This window comes from Rhinichthys klamathensis, unplaced genomic scaffold (assembly GCF_029890125.1).
Source record: "Rhinichthys klamathensis goyatoka isolate OS25496 unplaced genomic scaffold, OSU_Roscu_1.1 h1tg000059l_1, whole genome shotgun sequence".
NCBI lineage: Eukaryota > Metazoa > Chordata > Actinopteri > Cypriniformes > Leuciscidae > Rhinichthys > Rhinichthys klamathensis.
Window position 1 is genome coordinate 2918936 of NW_026606604.1, and position 27394 is coordinate 2946329.

Below are 27394 nucleotides of genomic sequence, written 5' to 3' on the forward strand. Positions count from 1 at the left end.
ATACTTGGCCTTCACGTCATGGCACAGTCACTAATGAACTTAAACTCTTTCAGCACAGACAAACTCAACTTATGTCACGTCCAGTGTAGACGGTGTATAGCAGCTTTATACGCAATAAAAAAGCATTTTGGTATGCCATTAGTCAGATCGCCTGCAGCGCTGGTGTCTCCCAGTGTTCTGGAGCCACAGGCAGGGTGTGTCACTCATAGTCCTCTGAGTTCAGTCCAGAACACAGCTGTTTACTGTGAATGGAGGGAGTTTCAAGGTCTGGATGATTAAACCAGGAGAAAACGACTCCTGACACCTTATTACCCATAGTGCCTATAGTGAGGCGCAGTCTCCTGCTGATGGTTCGTGTTGATTTCATGCCTCATTACGCATCCCGTTTAATGATGCTACTGTTCCTCATAGCAGGCATTGAATGACCAGGTGCAGTATGCAGAAACATTCCAAAAAATTAGCATTAAAGGGTTATTTCACCCAAAAATGAAAATTCTGTCATTAATTTCTCACCCTCATGTTGTTTCAAATCCGTAAGAGCTTCGTTCATCTTCGGAACACGAATTAAGATACTTTTGATGAAATCTGAGAGCTGAGAAATAGTGAGCCGACGTTCTGACGTAGAACCCAGAAGCAATGCACTGTTCAGCCTACATTACGTCAACAGCGTAGGAGAATGACATGGAAGAGAAGAGATTGTTGAATAGAGTCGTTATTTAAATTTTTTACCACCTTTCTGGGCCTTGAAAGTTGCAATGACGATGCAAAAAAGAAAAATCACAAGACTTTAAACCATGCGTCTCAATATCAAGATGTCAAAAACTGCACTTGAGCAATAGCGCAAGGTGCCTCTTAGTGTCTTTTTAATAATGATCTTAAAAAGGATGCATAGCTTTCAAAAAGTACAATGATGCAAAGGTTTTTCGTGAAATTAACTCATTAATTTCTTTCGCACAACTACGGTTGTATACTTATCTGTAAATGTTAAAAATTCACCCAAGTATTTCCATTTCACATAAAGGATTATCCTGACAGCTAGCGAGTCTGTGTTTAACTTTGCAGACTTACAATAACTTTAAGACATAATGCACAGATCCAAAACACTGATACTGATAAACATGCGTTGTCTTTCTCTACTGTTTACACTCACTTCATTACCCACTATGTTTATATACTCGCCAAGACAGGCATTTTGACATAAGTACTGTATGTGTGAATTTGTCCGATTAAGTACAAGAAGACATGAAAGAGAACTCAATTCGGTACTCGCTCGCTGTCTGAGACGTGGCTTTCTGTGCGCGCTTTGGATGTGTGTGCACAAAAAATGTTTTACACAGCGCACAAGTACCAAGTTATCTTTTCGAGTCTTCGAGTCTTTTCGAGATGATGCAGCACTGGCCCGATTGGGCGAGTGACAATACCTTCAACTGTCCCGTGCGTCATTCAAGCTGGCCCCAGGCCATCAGCCAGTCCTTAAATATTTGAGGCTTTCTTGGCCAAATGCTATCAAGATGATAACGGGCCCTTTTGGTGTCTACATAGTGGTGTCTTCTTAAAATGCACAATAGTTTTGCTAATCCATTCCACTAACTGTCGATTCAGTAGCATTGAACTGCTGCAGCAATTAATGTTAAACAACGGCTGTTGTCATACTGTGTAAACAATAGATAAAACTATTAAAAGTGCATTAACTGAGAAAAAGTGAGATATCTATTTTCAAACAGACAAAAGCCCATGGGATAAAAAAAAAAAAAAAACACTAGCTGAAAATCACTTTTAAAATAAGCAGTAAGCTAGCTGTATTTAAGCAGAAGCTGTCTTCTTCCCAGCAGGCTTCCTTTGAGTGACAGGGAGGTGCCGCTTGTCATAAGAGGTGAAGAGGAATGACTGATAAAGAATCTGAGCCTTGTGTTTTCCTCTGTGAGTTACACAGGAGCCCAGCCAGTGTCGTTCTCTTTCCCTCTCTCTCTCTCTCTTTCCCTTTTCAGAGATTATTCTGCCCTGAGCGAGACGCATGTGCGCACACACACCCGGATGACAGCACAAAGGTGGGCAAAGCTGACAGAAGTGAGAAAAATAGCTAAATTTCCCACAGCCGGATCACAAAGCGCTCAAAACTTCTAAGCCGCTCTGGAGAGGATGCAGTGTTAGTCATCACAAAAAACTTTGCAATAACTCAAAAAAGGACATATATATATATATGAACCCCAGAAATTCTTATTGTGCATTTAAATATCAGCAGAAAGTATTCTTACTGGAATTCTTATATTTTGGTGTTTCTCCTGGACTCCACCCCCTTGTTTACTTCAGCGTTTGCAGTCAAACTGTGCCGTATGATTCTCTTTGCTGAGCATTTAAGAGTGAACAGATGAATCATTTAAATTAATTAATGAACTGGTTTTAAGCAAACAGTAGGCAGCAATGTCTCAAGTGTGTGGAAGTAGTTGGTAATCCAATATTCATCCTGGGAATGAGAGGTAGTGTGTAGCATATTGACACCAGCCACATGCTGGGTCTGTTTATGATCTGACCTCACAAATGAGGCAGGGATGGACGATGTGCCCATGCAGCAGATATGACTTACAGGCAATGGGCTAAAAATACATGCACTGCAATGAAAAATGATTGGATATTTTATTGTGTATCCCCATTTTCCCCTATTTTTACATTTAGATTACTTTTATTGCCATCTGATGATCACTTAAAAGTTCATCTTTAAAAACACTAAAAATCAAATAATATGTAATCTTTAGCAAATCATTATGTACATAATGTTGTTGTGTAGGGAGGGGACAAATATTGGTCAGAATTTTAATACTGATAAGCAGATAATAGTTCCCGTGTTATGGACGATAACTAATAAAAGGACAGCATCATAGTTTGATACAATTATGTATAAATAAATTAAAAATTAAACACTGCAAACCTAAATGCCACAAGTGAATTGAGACATTACAACATTACAATGTACAGAGAGAAAAATAGATATAACAGTAAATGTAATGGATAATTATTATTCAATAATAATAACTAAGTGATTTTAAAGACTAAATTTAAGTGAACATTAAATGACAGCAACGTTTTATATTTTAAATATAAAAACATAAGCATGAAAATAAAATGATAAAACTAAACATTAGCCAAGAAATAACATGGTATATATTGTGCATCCCTATGTGTTGTAATGGCTAAATTAAAAAATTTAATGATGTTAATATATTTATTTAGACAACAACCTATAAACTATATAAATTCACATTTTAAATTTAATACTAACAAGTTTATACTAAAGTATAATTCCAATTCAATAATTAATCATTTCAATATCAATGCATTCCTACTTTAGATTCCTTGCAGTTGGAAATGAATCATTAGCTCATGGATCAAAGCTTAAATATGTAAAACAGTCCCTGGAAAATAAGTTACTGTAAAAAAGTAAAATTTTGCACCACTCTCAAAGACTAACTATGACAGCAGCTAGTCAATCCTGTCGACAGGTAAGCACTGGGCATGGTGGTACATGACAGTCGCAGCAAGGCATTGTGGGAAGTGATGAGAGGTGCAGGGTTGTAAGGGAGGGGTCGTGCAGAGAGGTTGGGGACACAAACAGGTTCTTTCAGGATTAAAGTCTATTCAAAGCGAGCTTCCCTCTACAGCGACTCACTGTCAAACCTTGAGCCTTTCTGTCAGATATAATAAAAGCAAGTTGAGCTCAGATTGGGATGAGTCTGTATAGGGCTTTACAATGCAATTCAGTCACCTGGGAGGCTGCAAGGCAATTGACACATGAATTCACCCATAAATACAAGAAAAAAAAAACGTAATGTCTAACATAACGATTGGTGTGAGCTCGCTTAGAAACTAATGTGAAGAAATAGAGGAACAAAATGAAGTAGTTTTAAGTAGCACATTAGGGAATCCTTGAGGCACATCCCAGACCTCTATGAAGCACAGGTAAAGTTCAGGGCCAGCTAGGGAGAAAGGAAAAGTTAACTAGAACACTAATGAGTGGAGAAGGTACAACTACATCGTGAGTGTTTTGACAGGGGCTTTTGAATTTGTCCTTGCTTAATGACCCTGAGAAAATGAATTAATTTACTGTGCCTGCAAATTACTGTCAGACCAGATAATGAAATGGCAGAAATGTCAATACTGATATTGCAGTCAAAAGCAATGCATATTATCCTAAATTAACCTGATTTGATTTAAACAGATCTAGTTCGGAATATTTATGTAGGACAGAAGTATTCCAAAGCCAAAAAAACAGCTGCCCCAAAAAGTACATGTCTATCAGCCATGCTTAAAATGTATAATCATTTTTGCAAGAATATCATTGCAAAGCAATTGGCATGGTAGTGATACTAAGTGGATGTATAAAGTTTCCTCAGGTTTTATTTTTTTTTTCTTGAACAATATATCTTTATTGCTAAAATTTATAATGTAAATGTAAAATGAAAAAAACTTTTACAATTCACTTAAAACACTAAAAAAAGATTAAATAATCTATTAGTTTACCTGCAAGTCATGTGACTACTAAACAACATTAGACAGAACTGTGAACATGTGAATGTGATGTTATTCTTACAATCTCAGAGGTTACTTCAAGTTTATATTTTAGGTCAAAGAGGTTCAATTGACCAAAAAGTTTTGAAATCTTTGGCGTAATGCAATGACATTCATACATAAGTTTTCAAATAGCCTATAAGGATTCATGGTCTGTGTCAACCACAGCACGTTTAAGATTTAATTCCTGGCTGCCTATGCAGTTCACATTTAAATTTATGCATTTGGCAGACGATTTTATCCAAAGCGACATATTGTATTGAAGGTTCATGTAATTCCTGAGAATCATAACTATATGACCTTGGTGTTGCGAATACCATGCTCAACAGTTGAGCTACAGTAATGCATTTAAGGACAATGTTAAGGACAAGTTTACTTACATACAATAAACCAGCTGCATAAATGTAAAATCTGGTTCCAAGAGAAGCGCTGATGGAAACACACTGCTGGGGATCTTTTCATCCTGCGGCCATTAGAGAACGCAATGCCACTAATATTACAATGCCTTGTATAGTACTTTGTATGGAAAGTTCTGTGCTGCGTCACCTTGCGGGATTCATTTAAATACTCTCCTCCCATAAATTTTGCGCCTGAAAGGGAAACTCCAACAAATGCATATGAAAAAAGGTCAGCCGCAAAAATATCCCTGTCTAAGCCTTTTCAGTGCAAATTTTTCACTGCTTGTTTTTAGTAAATCCTTAGTAAAAAGCTGTTAGTAAATCTGGCCCCAGGTGTCTAAAGTTTTGCAAAGACAGTTCTTATGCATCTTTTCAAAATGCACTTACAAACAGAAGAGCAACTTCAAGCAGTCAACTCCATGACTGTCAGCCTTAGAAGAAAGAAGACCAAACACTTTCTGAGACAGTATGTTTCTTTCTCTCGGTCTGAAAAGAACTGACTTAAAACATCCAATTGTGGACCGGTCCTGCTGAGGCTCCCATCGTCTGCACAAATCAAACCAGACAGTTCCATTCCCCAAAAAATGTTGCCCTTATTACCAAACCCGCTATTTACAAATACTGTCTAGACATATGCTGCTGTCAGGGAGTTTTCCCACATGGTTCAATTTTCATAAAGCAGCAAGTGAGATTATGAATAATGTGATGAAGCTGTCCTTTCAAAATGGTGCACTTTGCATGTGTTGTGTATTCTGGATTTGCCTTAGTGTTAATTTGCCATCCCCAATTGATGATTGCGTTCCACTGGTGCGGGGGTCCTGTGCGACGACTGCATGACTGAAACGGGTCAGTGTGAACAAGTCTAGTGTTTCTCACTCAGCACAAGAGCTCAGAGAATTTATGATCTCTGGCGGTGTCAGATTTTCACAGACTATCCCAGGACAAAAGGTTGATGTGTGGCAATATTAAATTACTTCATTCTATCCCATTAATGTTCAGAGACAACCCTAAGCAAGCAATTTGATTCACTATATTGTTTAGATGTGCATAATACAATAAATAACATCTAAAAACATTAGAAATTACGATAAATCAACCAGTCAATACCTACATCAGTGCATGATATATATGCTGATATATATATATATATATATATATATATATATATATATATATATATATACATACATACATATTAAAGGAATACATCATTTAATTTTTTTTTATAATTGATGTGCTTTAGCCATTCATATTAGTTCAATTAAATTTTGTTTTAATATATTTTTATTTCAGTTTTAGTTTTATTAATTGTAATACTTCCACTTAAACTTATTTTATTTCAGTTAGTTGCCAAGGAAATATTTCTTATATTTGTTTTAGTTTATTTTTTCATCTGATATTTACATTTTATTTCAGCTTTATTTAAATAATGAAAATGTTTTTTTAATAGTTTTGGTTAACAATAGTTAACAGTAACACTGGCTACAAGTGAATTTAGGCATCACAACATTTTCATGTACATTCATTAAAATGGAAATTCATTTTAAGATTTGCTAAAGATTACATTTAATATTATTATTAAATTGTTAGTGTTTTTTAAATATTAACTAAGCAATCGTTAGATAATGGCAAAGCAATCTAAAATGTAAAAAGATACAAATAATCATGCACAATTAAATGTTAACTGATAACAATAAATAAAGAAAATATCGAATATCAGCCGATATTTACCAATATATTGTGCATCTCTAATCATCATGTCATGCTAAAACCTGCAACAAATAATTAGCATGTTAAAGAAGTATACAGAGAAAATAGGATGTTTCAGCCCAATCTCACGGCAATTCGTACGAATTTTACGAGGTGGCTAATTCGTACTAATTCATACGACCTCACTCGTACAAATTCGTACGATTTTTGCTAATTCGTACATATTTTACGAGTTACCAAATTCGTATGAATTCGTACGAATGACCTACCCCTGACCCCGCCCCTAAACCTACCCATCACGTGGGTTTAGACAAATCGTACAAATTCGTACGAGTGAGGTCGTATGAATTAGTACGAATTAGCCACCTTTTAATCACTCGTACGAATTGGTCGTGAGATAGCGTTGGATGTTTCTCTTCAAAACGGTGCAAACACAACATGTGGTTAAAGTGTAAGTGTAAGTGTACAACTATCTAGATCGCAAGGTCACAAAACAAACTGTCACGGGTGGTGTATGGCAGGAATCACGAGGAGACGAGGACTGTGACACAAACATCCAAGGTCACAGATTTTGAATAGAGTGATACATATGACTTTGAATATCTATTTTAATCATATTTAATATTCACCACAGCTGAAAGTCAATACAAACACTAGTTCATTCAGGCCTAAATGTTCAAAATGTTACCAAAGATCTCCCACTCCCATCACAGTGAATGCTGGGAAATTTCTCAAGGTTTAGTCAATAAAGCTAACTTGTGATTTAGCCTAAAGGGGCCGTATCTGCTCTCCCTCCTCAGGCATGAGGAAAGCACATTCATTATCAGGCAGACTGGGATGTAAGCCTGAGTCATGGGCACATCTATCAAAGCTTAGAGGTGAGAGATTAAAGAGGCGACTGTCAACTTGCCTCTTGGTCAAACAGAATGCTGAATCACAAAATGGCCCCGGAAACTATAGGAGACGAAATCGCATATGTGCGTGTGTAGGTTTGTTTAGATTGTATTGTATTGCAGCATAATTTGATATATGATACACCTCAGCAAGAGGATACACTGCGAGGCCATTTCAGTAAAAGCAAACAAGGATAGGAAGTGGAAGATGATTAGGGTGAAAAATCAGACCATTTGTCCTTTTTTCCTTTACAATACGCTATGGATGCTGATTAAAAGGCTTATTCGTTCCTTCAGTAACTTAGGTCAGTATTATAGAAGTGTTGTGCCTAGTGGCAAGATCAAAAGTGAGACGCACAGAAAAGATAAACAAGATACAAAAACAACCTCTCGTCTTGTGGGCTTGCATGTTCATTAGGAGAATCCTGAATTTGCTCGAAGAACTGACTAGTTGCTCATGGGAGTCTTTGATGAGGCTCTGCACATTACAAGAGTACATAGACAGAGCTGAAAGGAGACGTGCCCAAACAGAGATGGCAATCAGAGCGAGTATGATATAAAAAATATATCCAGCTGTCCTCAAATATCAAAGGCAGAAGAGAGTGAATACAGAATGAAATCCTTGTACTTCCTCCTAAGGTTTTTTTTAGTTCATCCACTTGATTACATAACTGAACTAAATAATTGGAATATATATATATATATATATATATATATATATATATATAAACAGTTGTGCTGCTTAACATTTTTTAATATATAAAATATTTCATACCAGGCAAAAAAAAAAAAAAAAAAACTTTAAATCTCCTTTTGACTAATGCCAAAAACCAGAGAGAACACCATAGCAAATCCTTAACAATGTGCTTAAAAACCCAAACACATAGCAACGCCCTGGCAACCACCCACAACACCTTAACATCATGGCAGCGAGTTTTATGCAGGCAAACACCACTGCCACTACATGTTATAAATAACTGATCAATATCAATACTAATAAAAATACTTTGGAAGCCCATAATTGCAATTCAGAAAAACAAAGTTCATGTGAAATGCTAAATATGAAAGCCACATTGCAGAAACAAAGACAAGAAACAAAGACAATTTAATGTGAAGTAATAAGCTTCAAATGCTTTCATGGTTAAACTAATTAACAGCAAAATGCATAGACAATTTCTTATCACAGCCCATTTAGTCAAGGTTGAATTAGTAAGGCCTTCAAGAGAAACCCAGATTACTAATTTGTCATCCTAAAAATGTCTCGTCCAACATGCAAAACTAATTTAAAAAGCCATTTTCAATTTGTAATGTATTGTGTACAGAAACAGTTATTTCAATGAAAATACATCAAATGTGAAGTGTCACGCAGGGAATTCTGGGAATGTCACTTTACGGGTTTTCAAAAACTGTAAATTTAATGCTATTTTACTGTAAAAATACTTTAAATGCATGGTTAGATCTATTACAGACAGTTATTCACCGTATGTATGGAAACTTTCTGTTAACCAATTAACAGTTTTTCACCGTAGCATTTTTAGAGTCAGTATTTGCCGTTTAAAATCACGATAATATTTTTCAGTGTACACATCAGATGTTTTCACCACATACTGCAATACACAAAAAGAATGTCAATCTACAAATTATGCAGACAACAAACAGATGAATGATGAAGCAGTGATCGCATCCTCAAAGAAGCATTATCAAAAATTCCTCAGTAGATGATGAGAGAAATTCAATCTCTTTAAAGGGCATATTGCAGGTTAGAGGACCCAACGAGTCAATGTATAGAAAAATAATGTAGGAACTAGATTTTCTTTAAAATATTCTTATAAATACGCTACATAAGCTTCTGGAGTCGTTTTTGTGAGAAAATTTTACTTCCGTGTCTGAAAATGGGTGTGGTGGGCGTGACGTAACGGGCGGGAGAGCGGTCGATTCAAACAACAGGAAAACAATGGATCGCAATGACATTTCGGACGCTGAGGAAATACTTACTTACAATTATGGACTACAGCCATACAATTATGAGCCTGCTATGCTGCCAAGAGAGTAGGGACAGGCCAGGATTAATGTCAGACAGAACGGTCAGAGACACATTGAGTTGTGGTGTGAGGAGAACCAGTGGAGAACAGGACAGGTGTCTTGGTGAGAGACATGCTTATAGATACACGTTCGCTAACGATATACACTGTGCTCACAATATTGTACAGATTATTACCATCGTATATCAGGCCAGCAGACATTAGTATGTTTAGGGTAGATGTATACTATTAAATGTATAAAAACTATACTTGAGTATATTTCTATTGTAAGTTACTAAAAACATACTCAAGTACATTTTTAAAACATATTTTTCATCTGGGTTATAACATAAACAGAAAATTAAAGATTTGAATATTTAATCAACCTAGTAATTTTGTTTTTCAATTACAAGTTGCCTCTATTTAGGGCATGACTCCCTATATCACACTATTTGATGCCATTGGTACAGTATACGACGATCAATATTCTTGCTTCGGCATCCCATGTTAAACTCCATCATATCGCCGGGATGATAATCCTCCGATCTGAAGTGAACGCTACACACGATCTGAAGTGAAAGCTACACACGACCGCGTTTCTCGAAGCCGATGCGGAAGATAAATCCCGTCTCTTCACCTGCACAAACCGCACCAGGCACGAAAGATATACAGCAGCACCGTTTTTCTTGTTATGGAAACCTGTGGACTCGATGTCCTGACAGGCCGGAGTTTTTGCAACCTCCACAAACACAATAATTTACCATGACGATGATAGATTGAAATACAAAAACTACCGAAAACACACTGACTCACGGCCGCTCTCACTGAATGCCAGCCTACTCTGCACTGAGCCGAGGCTGAGGCTCCCTAGCGTGACGTAAAATGACGCGATGTTGAAAAAAAAGCCGTTTTTACGAGCAGTCCAAGAAACGCTCACTTTATCTACTAAATTAGTGCCCTTATGTCGTTTTAAAACGTTTTAAATCCTGCATTACCTTTTCATATGGTATTTTCATACAAGGTTATTTATTAATTTAGATTTTTTTTTTTACCTACAATATGCTCTTTAAGGGTAAAATGTATGAGCAAGTGAAAGGATTGCACCACAAAGCCAAAAACAATGTTGACACTGCATTTGCAGATTGCATAATCAACGTGCAGCACTTCTTCACTCTGCAGGAGTCTCAACCGACAGTTATTATTTTCACCATGTTGCAGAAAGGACGTGATGTACAACACTAATGTTTGACAGCCTCAGTATCTGGATTAACACAAATATTCTGTCAGCTGTGGAAACTCAAGATTGGCCTGTTGATACCTCGAATCTAAACTGCAGAGAGATCTGCCAATTCCCCGGTGAGGGGCCCCGGGGCTAACAATGCATATGTCCCATACAATCATCTCCAATATGCGCTTTACTGATAACATTCATACGAGCGTATGTTCAAGGGCAGAGTGACAGAACATCTGTCATGTCTACAAATGTCTGTACAATTACAAGCTCATTGCAAACGTATGTAAAACACCCAGTTGTTCTTACCTGCCATAATAAGACGCAAGCGTCTCAATACAGCACGAAACCTTCATCGTGACAGATTCCTGAATTAAGAAATCGTATGAGTGGGTTCTAACTTTTCAGTGAATCACAACGTGGATACATTATATTCAATATTTAGTTTAATGTACCACTGACACCAAAAACTGTTTAAACTTAATTTTTTTCCCTCGGGTGACAGCGTGATCAGTGTAGTCCGATTCATGAATGAATCGGGGATCAAATCCATGACATTTTCCAAACCGCTGGTCCAATGTAGATACATTCCAGTGAACTCAGTGTCCGAATTCACTCACTAGTTTTCATTCACTCTCTCAAGTGGACTATACAGTATTTAGTGGTCTAATGTAGGGGAATCAACCACTGATAGTGGAGTGGCTCGTGCTTATGTTTGGCAGAATCGTTCAGTTTATAATACAAGCGTGAAAATTGGCATGAGCAGTCTCCATGGGTCACTTGACAAGAAAATTGTCCGAGCCACTTGAAATTTCAAGATGGCGGCCATTTTTCAAGATGGCCGACAAATTAGTGGAGCAGTTAAGTGATATAGTGGTTTATTTGGTGATACAAGCATGAAAATTGGCATGAGCAGTCTCTGATGGTCACTAGACAATAAGCCACCCACAGCTACTTGAAATTTCAAGATGGCGGCCATTTTTCCAAGATGGCCACCACCTTAGTGGAGCAATTAGGCTTAAGAAATCATTTAGTTGGTGATACAAGCATGAAAATTGCCATGAGCTGTCTCAAAGGGTCATTTGACAAAAAACCGCCCACAGCCACTTGAAATTTCAAGATGGCGCTTTTTTCTTTTCAAGATTACCACCACCTAAATGGAGCAGTTAAGCGATATAATTGTTTAGTTAGTGACATAAGAATGCAAATTGGTATGAGCAGTCTCTAAGGGTTGCTTGACAAGAAAACACTCTCAGCCACTTGAAATTTCTATTTTCAAGATGGCCGACCCCTGGATCCTCAAAAGATCAAATTTCCGATAGAAATGTATTGGGGGTTTTTTCCATTAAGGACGATTTGGTGTCATTTTATTTTATATGTTTTAGATTATTCTAAAGAACAACTTTTAACACATCAAAATACAGTTGTGTTGATTTGTGGATTATAGATCGATTAGACAAGAGTGAATATCTGCACCACCAGGGCACACTGGTGATATATCACGGCTGTTAAACTCAGAGTGGGGTTCAATGTCAGCTGATTGTAAAGTTAGTATCCCAAATGCTGTCTAATCTACCCCAAAACAGTTAGATAGCCGCACCTGAATTGACTGGTTGTGCCAGCACGGGAGAGCCGAGCCAAGGTTAATGGGGTTTTAGTTAACCGGATGGTGTACAGATCGCACGGGATATAAATGGCATTGGATGAACGATCGGACTAAGTATAGGGTTAAGGCATGAACTTAGTTGTATCCCATACATCAAAGTGCTTGGTAAAAGGTGGTAAAAGGATAAACCCTCGGCCTCTGCCTATACATTTGCTGCAGACATGGCAGAAGCCATCATAACAGTTGAGAAAACTAACTGGGACAGATGTTTCATTTGTCAGCAGGACACCAAGGAAAAACTCATTCATCCGAGAAAAAATTGCCAGAAAGCAAAGTCAATATGACTTGATCCCACCAACTCAAGCAGCACTCAAAGAGCATGCCAAACGTGCTTCTTATGAGGCTGGATATGTGTGGGGACAGGCATTGAAGCGACATCCACAAATGCCGAGCCCATCCGACTGGGGATGGGTTAAAAAGGACGAAGAGTGGAAAGTCCTCTGGACTCCACTTCCACCTATTGCAGAGAGTTGTTGGGAGTTGACCAAATGTGGGTGCAACAAGGCATGTACTGGAAGGTGTAAGTGCTTCAGATATGGACTCAGTTGCACATGCCTATGTAGTTGCCCCTGCTAGAACCTATTTGCATGTTTCTTTTGCCAGTGTTAGTCCTCTATGTTTTCCGGTGTAGGCCAATGGCTCGGCTTCCCCTCGCCACATCGGCGCATCATGTTTTATTTTGTCACCAGACTATCACTGTGCCATTTTCAGTTTAGTTCCTTAGTATTGTTTGAGATACTTTCTGTTTGTCATGGCTCCATGGCTGTGTCAGCCAGAGTCGCTGTTGCCTCTGGATCTGTTCTTATTGACATTCAGTATTAGTCATTGCTCAATTTTTTTGTTTGGTGCACTGTCCGTTCAGCACTGCAACTGTGCTAATTTATTAATCTTATTTTTGTTTCCCCACCTCTCAGTATTAACTTGACATGTTTAATAACTGTTAGTTTAAAAAAAAAACTCCCTTGTGACTGTTACCTTGTCGTGGTAAGGGAGCTAGTGTACCTCAATGAACCCTGAGAGCTATGCCGGTGGGAGCCAACTCCTGACAGGCTTTACCAAACTGGACAGGTCATGGGTGAGGAGTCAGACAAAACACAGTCAAACTACCTTTCTTGACAGAGTCTCTTGAGAAACCCAATACATTTCTATGAAAAAATGTTTCATTTAAAGATTCACATGGTGGGCGGCAGTAATCCTGAAAAATTGCCGCCATCTTGAAATTTTATGTTGCTGTGGGCAGTTTCTTGTCAAATGACCCTTTGAGACAGCTCATAGCAATTTTCATGCTTGTATCACCAACTAAATGATTTCTTAAGCCTAATTGCTCCACTAAGGTGGTGGCCATCTTGAAAAATGGCCGCCATCTTGAAATTTCAAGTAGCTGTGGGTGGCTTATTGTCTAGTGACCATCAGAGACTGCTCATGGCAATTTTCATGCTTGTATCACCAAATAAACCACTATATCACTTAACTGCTCCACCTAGGTGTCGGCCATCTTGAAAAATGGCCGCTCCACTATGAGTGTGATTCACAAACTAATAACTCTTTTAGATGATTGGTTGTTTTTAGTGAGTCTATTTAGCAATGATACACATGATTCTAAATGTTTTTAGTGAATCAAAACCATACGTGACCAATATTTTGCCCCTTCTGACGAACAAATGGCCTGTTTTGTTTCTTTGTTAATCACACAAATACAGCTTACAATAACTTATGTTGTCATATTGTAAGATGTAAATAAGTGTAGTTACTGACTAGACGTTCATGGTTGTGTTTCTTTTTTCCAGATATTCCTTTTACAAAAAATACCCCACTCCCCAAGTTTGTGGTACTACAGATTCAAAATATACAAGATTTCTTGAAACTTGATGTCCTTAAGGCGTTTAGATGAACAGATTCACTTTAAGGGTACATTTACATGACAACGATGTACTAAAAATGGAGTACAGACAACAACATTGTCAAAACGATCCCTGTTGAATCACAAGGATCTGCGAAAACGATTAAAAACACTATATTATTCATGTCAGGCCAGTAGTTGGTGGGGTCACTTTGTAAAGAAACACTACTACGCACCTATAGACTGAACACATAATACACATGTGCATGATGTCACCATTTCCACAAATTCACATTTTTGTAGTTAACACGGAGACGATAACGGTATCGTTTTCAAAAACTTGCACTTTGAAACCTGTTTGCATTTTCAGGCCCCCAAAACACTGTTGTTGTGTAAATTAACGGCCAAAACGCATACAAAGTTTTCATTCAAGTAAGGCCTCGGTGTTACACCTTCATCAAAAAGAATAATAATAATAATAATAATAACTCATTACATTTATATAGCACTTTTCTAGGCACTCAAAGTGCTTCACATGGAAGGGGGAATCTCCTCAACCACCACCAATGTGCAGCATCCACTTGGATGATGCGACGGCAGCCATAGTGCGCCAGAACGCTCACCACACACCAGCTTACTGGTGGAGAGGAGACAGAGTGATGAAGCCAATCAGTGTGTATATTTATATATATGGGGATTATTAGGTGGCCATGATGGACAGAGGCCACTGGGCAAATTTGGCCAGGATGCCGGGGTTACACCCCTACTTTTTCGAAAGACATCCTGGGATTTTTAATGACCACAGAGAGTCAGGACCTCGGTTTAACGTCTCATCCGAAGGACGGTGCTCTTTGACAGTAGTGTCCCCGTCACTATACTGGGGCGTTAGGACCCACACAGACCACAGGGTGAGCGCCCCCTGCTGGTCTCACTAACACCTCTTCCAGCAGCAACCTGGTTTTCTCAGAAGGTCTCGCACCCAGGTACTAACCAGGCTCAGCCCTGCTTAGCTTCAGTGGGCAACCAGTATTGGGCTACAGGGTGATATGGCTGCTGGCATGCTGTGAACGGTCAGTACATGAGGTCCATGCCAAACACATCTCTGAGAACAGATTTAACTAAATAAAAGAGCAAAAGAAAGCAACAGACATTCCCTCAAAACTCCAAGGGTTATTACCAAATATTTTGGACAGGAACCACTAGTGTTGACACATTTAACATTAAAAACGGTAACACTTTATTTTAAGGTGACAGTTACACATTACTACATGCACTTAGTAATAACAGTAAATTATGTATTATGTTATGTAAGTAACTAACCCTAAAACTCTTTATTTTACAGTTTACAATTAATATTACTCAGTACTCATTTGAGTAAGGTCAATGTAACTAGGTCACCTTAAAATAAAGTGTAACCTTAAAAAAATATGATTTTATATATTGGGAATTGATTGGATCAAGAAAAGTTTTATCTGTGAATAGTTTCAGATTTCATTTCTTGAAATGTCCATACAACACTGTTTAAAAGTTCTGGCTCAGTAACTTTTTTAAAGAAATGAATACTTTTAATTAGCAAGTGTATTAAATTGATCATTGGGGACAGTAAAGACATTTATAATGTTAGAAAACATCTCTAACCTATTAATCAAAGAAAAATGATCACTACAATACATTTTTACAGTACAACTGTTTTCAACACTTAATAATTGTTTTACAGCTCCAAATCAGCGCATTATGGATCACAGGAATAAATTACATTTTAACATGTATTAAAAAAGAAAACAGCTATTTTAAATTGTAATAATATTTCGCAATATTACTGTTTTCACTGTGTTTTTTGATTAAATAACTGCATGAGAATAGGAGACCTCTTACAAAAACATAAAAATTTTATCAACCACTATTTTCTATATGAAGCTGATTTTGGAATAATGTTGATTATAAAAAAGTGCTATTGAATTGCATTTTAATGGATAAAAAAAGGATAAACCACTAACTTGATACAAAATGCTCTTAATTATTTATTTTAGCTTTAACAAAGCTAAACAGTTAACACATTTTCTACGTTCCTCCCACATTATAAATTAGTCATCATACTTATTAATAATGGTCAAAAACATATTTGGGATTTTTTTGGCATTAAAAAGACCTTCAACAAAATACGACGCAGTATGGACCAAAACTTATGAATTCATAAACTGCTATGTGACAGGTGGTTGGAGAGCAGGAGCTGATAAATGAAAAAGGCTTGATGACAGTTGTTTCAGAGGAGGAGCTAGAAATCGTTTTATTATGGTTATTATCTTGTTCTGAATTAAACACTCTATCAGAAAAGAATGTGCATTTAGAGAATAAAAAGTGTCCTTTTTGATTACACATTGAGCTTGTTAGACTTTCCAAGTGTCAAGTTGAACTTTAATATGTCTGCCATCTAGTGGCAAGACTCTTTTTTGCAAAGCGCTCTTGAAGAACGTCAATGAAGGACATTTTCTGCATGGTCAATTTCTAATTAAGATACAATCAGTTCAATAATGATAGTGTACACAAAACAAGCCAACATCCATAAACATAATTTTTATGATGTCCCACACCACTTTACCTGGTATCCAATATCCCAATGCGAGTGCACACACATTTACAGTTGATTACAATCGCTCAATGGAGTTGATTCTAGGTCAGTGTTCATGCAAACTGTCGCCTGTTAAACTTCATTAGGGATTCATTGACAGCGGAGGGTGAATAAACAAAGCGACAGAAAACTTATCAAACCGCACACAAATACAAACACATACAATGAACCGAGCCGCTGAGCCCAGTGTGAGCAAGAGCAACGCAAAGCTGAGCTGTAACCCAGATTAACAGACAGACAGGAGGCTGTAGCTCTGAATAGGACAGCAAACTGGCTGTGCAGTCAAGGCAGACAGGTCGAGATGGGAGGGTGCGGGGTGATTTTCACAGAGGAAACAGCCAGCCCGCTCTCTGGTCGCTGTAGTGATCCACTAAACACTGACAACATTATGCTGTTCTTCCCTGAGGCCAACCATTACTGACAGGCCCCCCGAGGCCTCCAACCGCACACGTGTCTACTCCATGTGTGACATATTCATTTCTCTTTGTTACACCAGCGCTCGGTTTCTCTTGCTTGTGCTCTCTTTTCACTCTCTGGCCCCAACGCAAATGCTGCATTACAGAATTTGCGCGTCTCTCGTCCTTTTGCGGGCATATTCAGTGAGGGATGGAGAGGTTATGTGTGATATAGCAGCAGTGACAGCCTGTGCAGGCAAGCAAGGCCTGTATGACGCAGTCGGTGTGTAACACTGTTTACCAAACAACGTGTCACTCTCCATGGTCATATAAAACAGAAAAGTAAAGTCACATTCTGAGATGTTGTGCCTCTGGGTGCATTGCAACGGACACTGTGAAACATGCACATCTTGTTAAAATAAATATTATAATAAATAATAGCTCAGAAAAAACACAAAATTTACGTGTATTTTCTCTAAATAATCGATCTAATATTTAATTGATACTGTAGATCTTTGTATCAATAATATATTAATTCATGTTTATGCATTTATTTATTTTTTTCTATCATTTATTTATTTTCCATTAATTCAATCTGTTTATACATTTAGATTGTTGCTGATACCCTGACCTAAGTTTGTATCCCATCAATGCACAATTGTTATTGTGCTGTGGAAGCAATATGAATGCTTGAATGAATGCATGAATGCATGGAGGAATGAATGAACAGAATAAAATATTCATTCATTTTATTCAATATATACTGTATATATATATATATATATAGATTATATATTAAGATTTGTTCATTCATTCAAGCAATATTATATATATTGTTATTTTTCAAAAAAAAACATGATAATTTATTTATTTATTTGCTCATTCAATCTATTTACATAGATCATCGTCAAAGCCCAGACGTAGAATAATGCAGAATAATCTGGTAATTATTGTGCTGTGAAAACAATATGAAAGCTTCGAAAAATGGCTGTAACTTGTGGAGACGGGCTCAAAGTTAAGCTCTTGTTCAATGATCACATGGCAGAATGCTGGATATTTTCCAGACTTAGAGAGTCAGTGACATTTAGATTTATCTGAGGAAAATACTCTCAGAATTGACTGACGCAAGCTTTACTGGCTTCTGCCTCTCTGCTGGTTCCAACTCTGGATGCCCTTTAACAAAAACCCTTGAGTACCAACAATGCACCATTTAAAAAGAAAGGTAGAATGGTTGAAGCTTCAAACTAAAAGTTTCCTCAGTGGCATTCAACATAAATTAGTGCTGGATGCCTAAAGACTTGGGTACAGAAAGCTTTTACAAAAAGACATTGAGACAAAGATCTAAATTCTAAAATATTGCTAATATCTAATGGAAACCTTTAATGCCAAATTAATAGTAATACAATACAGGTTACAGCAATAATAGCAAATAAAGACTTCCATTGTAATATGTTGAGGTGCTCTTGATTCGACTTTAAATTTAATTTCCATGTCCTTTTAAAAAGCATCCTCAAAAGTGGCTGTCGATAAAAATCATTAATTTTTTGGAATCGACTCAGATTCCTGGTTCTGGAATCGAAGGATTCAATCCAACGCCTCGGAATTGAAAAATCGATTCTTTTTGGAATCGTCTTCCAACACTAAAATGGCTCACATTCAGTCTGGAACGCCTTTTCATCAAACAATCAATTACCTAAACAAATGTATTTTTATCTTGTTGTGTTTCACTCAACAACGGACGATCATACCACCGACTCTTCTATGTTTGAGTCACAAGTGTTTATTATTAGTCACCTATAAATCACATTGAATTTGCTGAGTTTCTTCTCCGTAATACGATCCACAGCAGTCTCATGTGAAACAAAGGCACTGATCACAGAAACTCTGCACGCCGTGCTGTTTAATATCAAAATAAAAGCTTGCCTTTCATCTCAGCTTATTCACTGAGACCTGTCCCACGCATCCACTTACACCGGCTCAATTTGGTAGATGCAGCCCCTTCCCAATCAAACTCTTTGAGCGAGCCCTCGCGTCCAAAATAAGATGGGTTCATTTATAAAATCGCCTAACACGGCCAACTTGATTGGGACACACAACCGCCGCCTCTTGTTGAGATCACACACATCACTTCAAAAGAAAACACACAAGACGGATGGTCATTTGCATGACATACATATTTATGAGCCCCCCTTCTCCATCTCACTAAACTCAATACAGATCTTGCGAAGCTCACAGTCAGCCCTGACACAAAGTCACGCATGATACGGATCGCAGAAAGCCACAGAGCCTCGTCTTTTTGAGGGCCCCATATGGGTGACGTGCTGTACGTGAATGCATAACAGGGTTTACTCAAGAGCACACCGAATCAGCGATCCGCCGCTGAAGTGCATTAACATTTTGATGGGTGCGGTGATGAGGATGGTGATTACAATGATGGTGCTGTTTATGGTGATTGCTCTCGGGTGTAATCCTACAGGCCCATGCTCAACGTGAATGAGTGGCGGGATGGGCAGGAGGTGGTTGAGAGATCTATTCAGGGGTGGTGGTTGGGGATTTAGATAGGACAGGGGCGGATGGAGGTCATAACAGCGATGCACGCCTAAGAGCACATCAGCCGTCACCATCCACATTCTGTGAGTTACACAAAGATATAAATAGCACTAACTGAAATGCCATGGGATGTAAAAGATTTGTGACACTTAGTAAACCGTGACAAAATAATAAAAATCTCTTAATCCAGGGGCTTCCAGGGGAAAAGTTCAGAGAAGGATCTGATGACGATGATACAATGAAATATTCATAAATGAAAATATTGTTTAATAACAGTTAATAAAACAAATCAATAATAATAATAATAAATGAATATTGTTCAACAATATATTGTTAAACAACATTTAATGAAACAATTCAATAATAATAATTATTATTATTATTGTTAATACAATTTCATAAATTAAAAATGAATTTAATCAATTAATTTGGGCTGTCAACGTTAACATGTTAACGTAAGCAATTAATTCAAAATCCTTAAAATAATTTAAAGCAAATAATTACTGAAGCACATGAAATTGCGTCATTAATGTAATTTACGTCATGCAGTCAGATGATTTTTGGAGTCAAATGGTGCAAATTTATATTCTAACCATTTAATCAGATCATTTTAAGTACTGTAAAAAAGAAAAATCCTGTAAAAAAAAAACCTGTGATTTTACATAAAATGTTTGGGTTTTTTTTAAATCGGGTGCAAAATTCACTTGTATATGTTGTTTGCATATAAATGTGTCTTTGCAGTGTGTGGACACAACAACCACAATGAAAAAAGTCCATTCACTCCTTTTTTTATCCTCAAAAAGTCTAAACAATCTCAATTAGAATTTTCTGAGCAATATGATGTCATATTGCTCATGCTCCACCCACGACCACTGACTGTCCCGTATTAGCATATTTCCCGTATTAGCATATTTCCACCCTCACCCATTTGTATACTGTCCACCAATGCATCACTTTACGTGTCTTTGTGTCGACACGCCCCATGGAAGAAAGGGGTGGGGTGAGCAGTTGCTCATTATCATTTAAAGAGACAACGGGTCGCTGTGAACGGAGCTGTTTTTGAGGAGGTAAAAAGAGTGTTGTTTTACACAACCATTGAGGAATTTTAACCAAAGTATGTTACAAACTTTACATGAAGACCCTAAAGAATCATACCAACTTGTGGAAAATGGGCATCCGATGACCCCTTTAAAATAAAAAGCCAAACTCCTGGGAAATTTTCAGCCCAATGATCCAGTAGGCGAATTCATTCAAACAATCAGTCCAAAACATGACATGTACTGTATGAAAGCAAGGCTGTGAGGCATAGACTTACCGTGTTTTCAATGGCATCCTCTGTAAAAAAAAAATATGTATAAAGCTCCTAGATCACTTATTTTCCACAGCTCATATTTTCTGTTGGTTATTGTCTACTGAAATTTCTCTGAAAGACATTTTTGCAGTGTTTCAACCCACAGAAGAGATGTATATCCCTCACACCCTCGCTTTCATTCCCGTTAAAAATCAAAGATGGCGCTGCTGTGAATAAGGTCTATAGAGACTCACGTTGCATTTTCAGTGAATTATTCATTCCAGTTCTGGGTTTGACTTTAAAACACGAGCTCTGTCATATTCTGTGATTGTTTCTGAAGAGCGCGAGCCCTCACGCCTTACGCTGTGAGAAATACAGACTGAACGGAACGCCAAAACATCCCACCGTTGGCCAGATGATCATTTACGTTTTTCGGCTGGATAAAGCAAACCAGTGTCTCGCTAATAATGTTTTTTATCACTGATCTATATAAATTAAATTTATATAGATCAGTAGTTTTGATGGATGAGGATTGCAAGAATTATTTTATTCTATTTTGTCAACATAGTTGTATACCTCTCCTTGGGGTTATATATATAACAGTACTCTAAACACTGAGTACTCTAACGGATATAAAAAATATTAAAAATGGCAACATAATAACAATATAGCTACCTTTATGTTCACGTAGGCGGTCCCTTGCAAGGGGATCATCATATTTGGGAGAGCAGCTTTCTTTAAAATGTCTGGCAATAGGTAGGCCTACATCTAACAGTATGCAACCTAATAGCTTATTTAATAAAGCACACTACTGTTATGCTACTTTTTTATTTCTAATGAGAGTATTCAACATGAAAGGTTTTATTACACAGGGACCAGCCCACTGGAATGTGAAGGCCAAACATGTGCTGGATTTATGAAAGGAGTTGGCATAATGAGGCTTGAACACAGCCTGTGCTTGTCTGAAATTGCTAAGAAATATCTCTCACATCCTCACAATGATATCTCAAGGCTGCAAATATAATGCCTTAATTGCTTGTGTGATCAGAACAGCAATATTTTCACTGGAGGGCTTGAAATGAATAAATTGAGCTTTTTCTTCTTGGAAGAAAAAATATGCAAGTGGGTTTGATTTCAATGTACAATAATATGCAGTCTTCAGTGTAGGCTAATGTGTTATTTCAAGTCATTTTCTCTGCAAATTTTGAAGTCAGTTAAAGTGTTTCTGTAGTGAATGAATTAAATGACAAAATAACATAGGAGTAGACTACAGGAGAACTATATCTAATTTACTGTGCCACAAAAGATGCAGAAATGTCACTAAGCACCCAAAAACTGCTGGTATTGTTTACTACTTATTTTTGTGAATCAGTGCTCTTGGCATCAAGACCAAATATTGATCCAGGTCGGATATAACAGTGGAGATGAGATGCATGCTGTCAACTATAAAGCTAGATGCCAGTCTAGGTTTCACAATTTATAGCTTTTAAAATAGTCAAAAACAATAAAATAGACACAACTTTGTTTTGTTATTTATAAGATATACAAAATTTGCCCATAACATTTAAATATGCAAGAATACCCATGTATAGGTACCATATAGGTTAATAACCGAGATTAGTTTTTATTATGTAATGTATCAGTCAATATTATATTTGTGCAACTTCATTTGATCTATTTCTATTAACACTGATTTTAAGTTAAACACAAATAAATGAATAACACTGAAACATAATCTATAAAAAAAAAAATCTCAAAATTAGTATCTATTTTTCAGACTTTACATCAAATACGATACATTGACACATTTACAAAACATTGTCAAAAAATATTGAATTTTTGTTGTTGTTTGAAGGTTCAATCGACTGATTTTTCGGACTATTATTTCATATGCCACGCATTACAGTGTTAAACACTGCTTTACCAACTTTAAAATAACCTACTTCTCCACGTTCAGAACCAAAAGCAATACCTATAAGTTGCATAAAGATGTTTTACAGGTGGCTTGTTGGAGCTAGATGGGGGTTTAGAGAGAGAGAGAGAGAGAGAGAGAGAGAGAGAGAGAGGAGAGTCTCCAAACATTACTATCATTGATTTACACAGCCTCCTCACAGCAAGTGCCTCACAGATATACACAAGTTTATTAATCAAATCTACCATGAAACCCCAGCACTGCGTTGTACAGATGCTCAGTTCTGCTTGGTGAAACACTGCATCAGCACCTCTGATTTTAATGTAGCTTTTATTAAAGCAGTACATGAAGCCATCCACATTTTGAGGCTTTGATGAGCTAGCCGTCTGTACTCCATGCAACTCAGCGAGAACCCATAGTATGAATAAAACTAATGGCTAATTTCTGTGACGGATTGGGCCGAAGAGCCACCTGCACAATCTTACGGGGCCGTTCCAGGTGGGATGGGAATGGCTGTCTGAACTACATACATCATCGAGTAAAACACAGGTGGCCTTTTACTGCTGAGCTGGGATTTGGCAAACAAGTAGAATGTAATCAAATACAAATTACATACTATTATATGTTGCATACTGTAGTGTCAATTAAATCATTACCAAGACAGATTCCCAAGGTGTAACAGTTCCGCAGGCTCTGACTTTATGGCATTTTTCTGATTTCCCCCTCCATCTCTAAATTTGCATTCATTGCGGCAACTCTGGATTTTTTCCTCAGGAAGATTTCCTCAGTCAAAACATTCATCTTCACACACATTCGCTTTCCTCCAGCTTACTTTCCCACACCTAATGTCTGTCTAAATATTTCAGTTTTTTTCCTCCATCTTTTAGCAGCTGTTCTTTGAATGGTTTAATAATGTCACACCTGAGCTTTAACTCAATAACCCTCTGGCCTCTCCAAATGAGTTTTATTATTTTGAATTTACTATATATTAGACACACCGTTGGCCTGTTCTTTTAAACGTTCTATTCATCAAAGAATCCTGAAAAGTATCACAGTTTCCACAAAAATATTGAGCAGCACAACTGTTTTTAACATTTATAATAATCAGAAATGTTTGTCGGCACCAAATCAGCATATTAGAATGATTTCTGAAGGATCATGTGACGCTGAAGACTGGAGTAATGATGCTGAAAATTCAGCTTTGTATCACAGGAATCATTCGTTTTAAAATACATTAAAATAGAACATTTTAAATTGTAATAATATTTCAAAATATTACTGTTTTCACTGTATTTTTGATCAAACAAATGCAGCCTTGGTTAGCATAAAATACTTAAAATCTTACTAACCCCAAACATTTAAACAATAGTGTATATTAGAAAAAATAAAGATAGACGGTAAAAATGTACTTTGAGTCTTTGCATATATATATCTACATACGATTACATTCTACAAACTTATAACTATACATGTGTGTAATCTTTTACAATGTTCACTTTAATACCACCCAGTTACCTTTTGACAAGCACTCAATGTCATACAAAATTGTCTTTTTTGCATTTATCATTCCACTTTTAATCGCTGTCTCCCAGAAAGTGTACAGAAAAGGTCCGGCACAGGAGTTAATATGACAAATGTGAGCAGATAACCGCTGTCTCCTGATAAATCATGGACAGTTCCGCAAAGAATTCAACTTTTCCACTGAAAAGGTCTGGCTTGGTGCCCAAAATTTGATTGAAGTAGTACAGTGGACATTAAAAGTCCTACCTGCTCTTTCACGGAGGCTAGAATGGCAGAGGTGGTCTCCGTCTCAGATCCATCCCCATTAGAAGCATTCAGTCCTGGGCTGAGCATGGTGGCGTTCTCTGCTTCAGCAGGCTGTTCTGGAACTGGCATGACTTCTGTGGAAAACAAAATACATTTATTAGCAACTTTTCGTCATTGGACTTCAACACGGGTTCTTCAAGGTTCAAACTTGCTGTGCTCACTGAATGATATTTAAGAGCATGCAAGAAAACGTGTAACGATCCAAAACTGTTTGGTTACAAATATTCGTCAAAATATGTTCCACAAAAGGGTGAGGGTGAGAAAATGAGGACAGGTTTTTCATTTCATGAACTTAAAATTATAAATATACAGTTTTGATAATGAGTCAATAAGGTAAGTTTGAGGATTTATTTGAATGTTGAGAGTCTGAGCCTCCCGCACCTCTTTGGATCTAGATGAAATAAGCAAGTGACTAATAACAGTGGAATCCACCAAAAGCAAATAGTCAGGCACTTTCAGTCTAGTCTAATGCCTTAGTTATTTCATAAACCCCCCTGGTCTATTTACAGCTGCAAATGAGCAAATGTCAGGATGTAGAAAGACATGATTGATACAACCAATGAAGCATCTGTATTGATTAGAAACAGATTCCAAATAATAACTGTGCTGGGCATTAGCTGGACTCAGATCAAGATAAATGGTTATGTAGGACAATCTCTGGATATTTTGTCACACTCAGTGGCGGCAGCGGCCAAGCCTGCCAACTTTGTTCCCTTGTTAATAAAGATGACTTGCCTCATCTGACACGACAGCGTGCCTCTGCCTGCATGGCGTTCTGAAAATCAGATTATGCCTCCTTAAACCACCATTTCCACATTGTTTACCTTCCTCCACTCTTCCCTTTACACATCCTCACATAATTCACCCCAAAGCTTCTAAATGCACCCACAAGAATAAAAGACTCATGGAAATAATTCAGAAGTTTATGCAGACATCGTGCAAAGATGTCTTGTGGGTGCTACAACACTCAAATGTGCAAAGCGATACCTGCCATGCAAAGTCCAACTCTTGCACTGATTGTAAATTATTTGTTTTGTGACTCACTGACACAATGATTCGGTTGCAACGTGGAGGACTATGCTATTATTAAGCTATCACATGACTTCAGAAGACTTGGAATATAGCACATAAGTTATATGAACTACGTTTAAGATATTTTTATGGTAATTTTGTGTCAATAAAACAAATGTATACAGGTTTGGATAGAATGACATGATGAGACTGAGCAAAAACATTCGGAACACATGATTCATTTTTGACCGAACTATTGCTTTAATACAAGAACTGTTCTTTTGAGCTGTAGTTTTTCCTACTGCCTGCTGTCTTGCCGTTTTTGGCACCTCCTTTTTCATCTTCACATTCTGGCTCAGCAGATTTTTCATGCAAACAAATGTGTGCTGCTGGTATAATGTGTTGCCGCATCTTTCAATGATACAGCTCATTTCATTCACTGCGGTTTGCCCTGGTAAAGGTAATGCTACCATATTCTAAACCCTGGGTACAGTATGAGTGTGGGCAAATGGTGCAATGAAATATCTCAGAGTGGATTGCCTCTGGAGTGGATTGCCCTGTGCCCTTTTTTTCTATAAACAGAGAGGATATTCTCTCTTCTCATACATTAAGCACTAAAACGTACTTTATCCAATTAGACCTCAGTCTAAAAGGTCATTTCGGAGTGTAAACACAAGGATAAAAGATACAAATGATCTACTGAAACACTTACAGGGCTAGAGTGGCTTCTTTTTAAATTATGTGATCGACTTATTCAGTCAGCTAACACACCAGCACACAATCTTTTTTTGGGGGGGGGATCTCAGTGAATCAGTGAATAAATATCTCCAATGTGATTGACCAAGTGAGAGGTGAGAGAAAAGGATCATAAAGGTAAAAATGTCTTTTTGTTTGTTTGTTTGCTGTGCATTTGTATGTTTATTACAGTGCCCAATGTTAGCTTAGCAACATGCTAACGACAAACTTGATTGTAATCATTTGTAACACCCGTGTGGAGTGCTAATTGTGTGACGTATGGAGTAAAGTGTTCCAAATCAATCATTCATAAGCTTTCAAGTTAAGATACAGTTGCAGTTAAGATACTAAAAAAGAAAGCAACCTATGTAGGGAGTAGGAAGTGAGGCTAGTTTTTGGAACAGAGTTTAAAGTTTCGATTTAACCGTAGCAGTGACAGACTTTTTCAGTATTCAGCATTTCTTCAGTGGCACATTCGAGTGAAAAAATTGTGGGGCGGGGACTTTATTCCAAATCAGTTGTTGATTGTATGGAAGCAGATCTGAAAGCGAGATTGTAGCTGCGTCCGAAATCGCGTACTTTGGAACTACATTTAAATTTTAACTTAATTTGCAACCATTAAAAAAGTATGTTCGACATAGTATGAATGTGTGTAGTGTGAATGTAATCCGGAGGTAGGCTACTACATCCGCCATGTTGTCATTATCATGTGACCTACCAGT

General features: G+C 37.4%; 1 protein-coding gene across 2 annotated transcripts in view; it reads right to left on the reverse strand.

Moving 5' to 3' along the window:
* Positions 1–27394, reverse strand: part of ctnnd2a (catenin (cadherin-associated protein), delta 2a) — a 323353-nt gene that overhangs the window by 265701 nt on the left and 30258 nt on the right. For both annotated transcript variants that reach the window (XM_056248935.1, XM_056248934.1), the window contains exon 2: positions 24867–25000. In XM_056248935.1, coding sequence (XP_056104910.1) covers positions 24867–24995 — 129 coding nt within the window. In that variant the 5' untranslated portion in view covers positions 24996–25000. The remainder of the gene's footprint in view (positions 1–24866; positions 25001–27394) is intronic.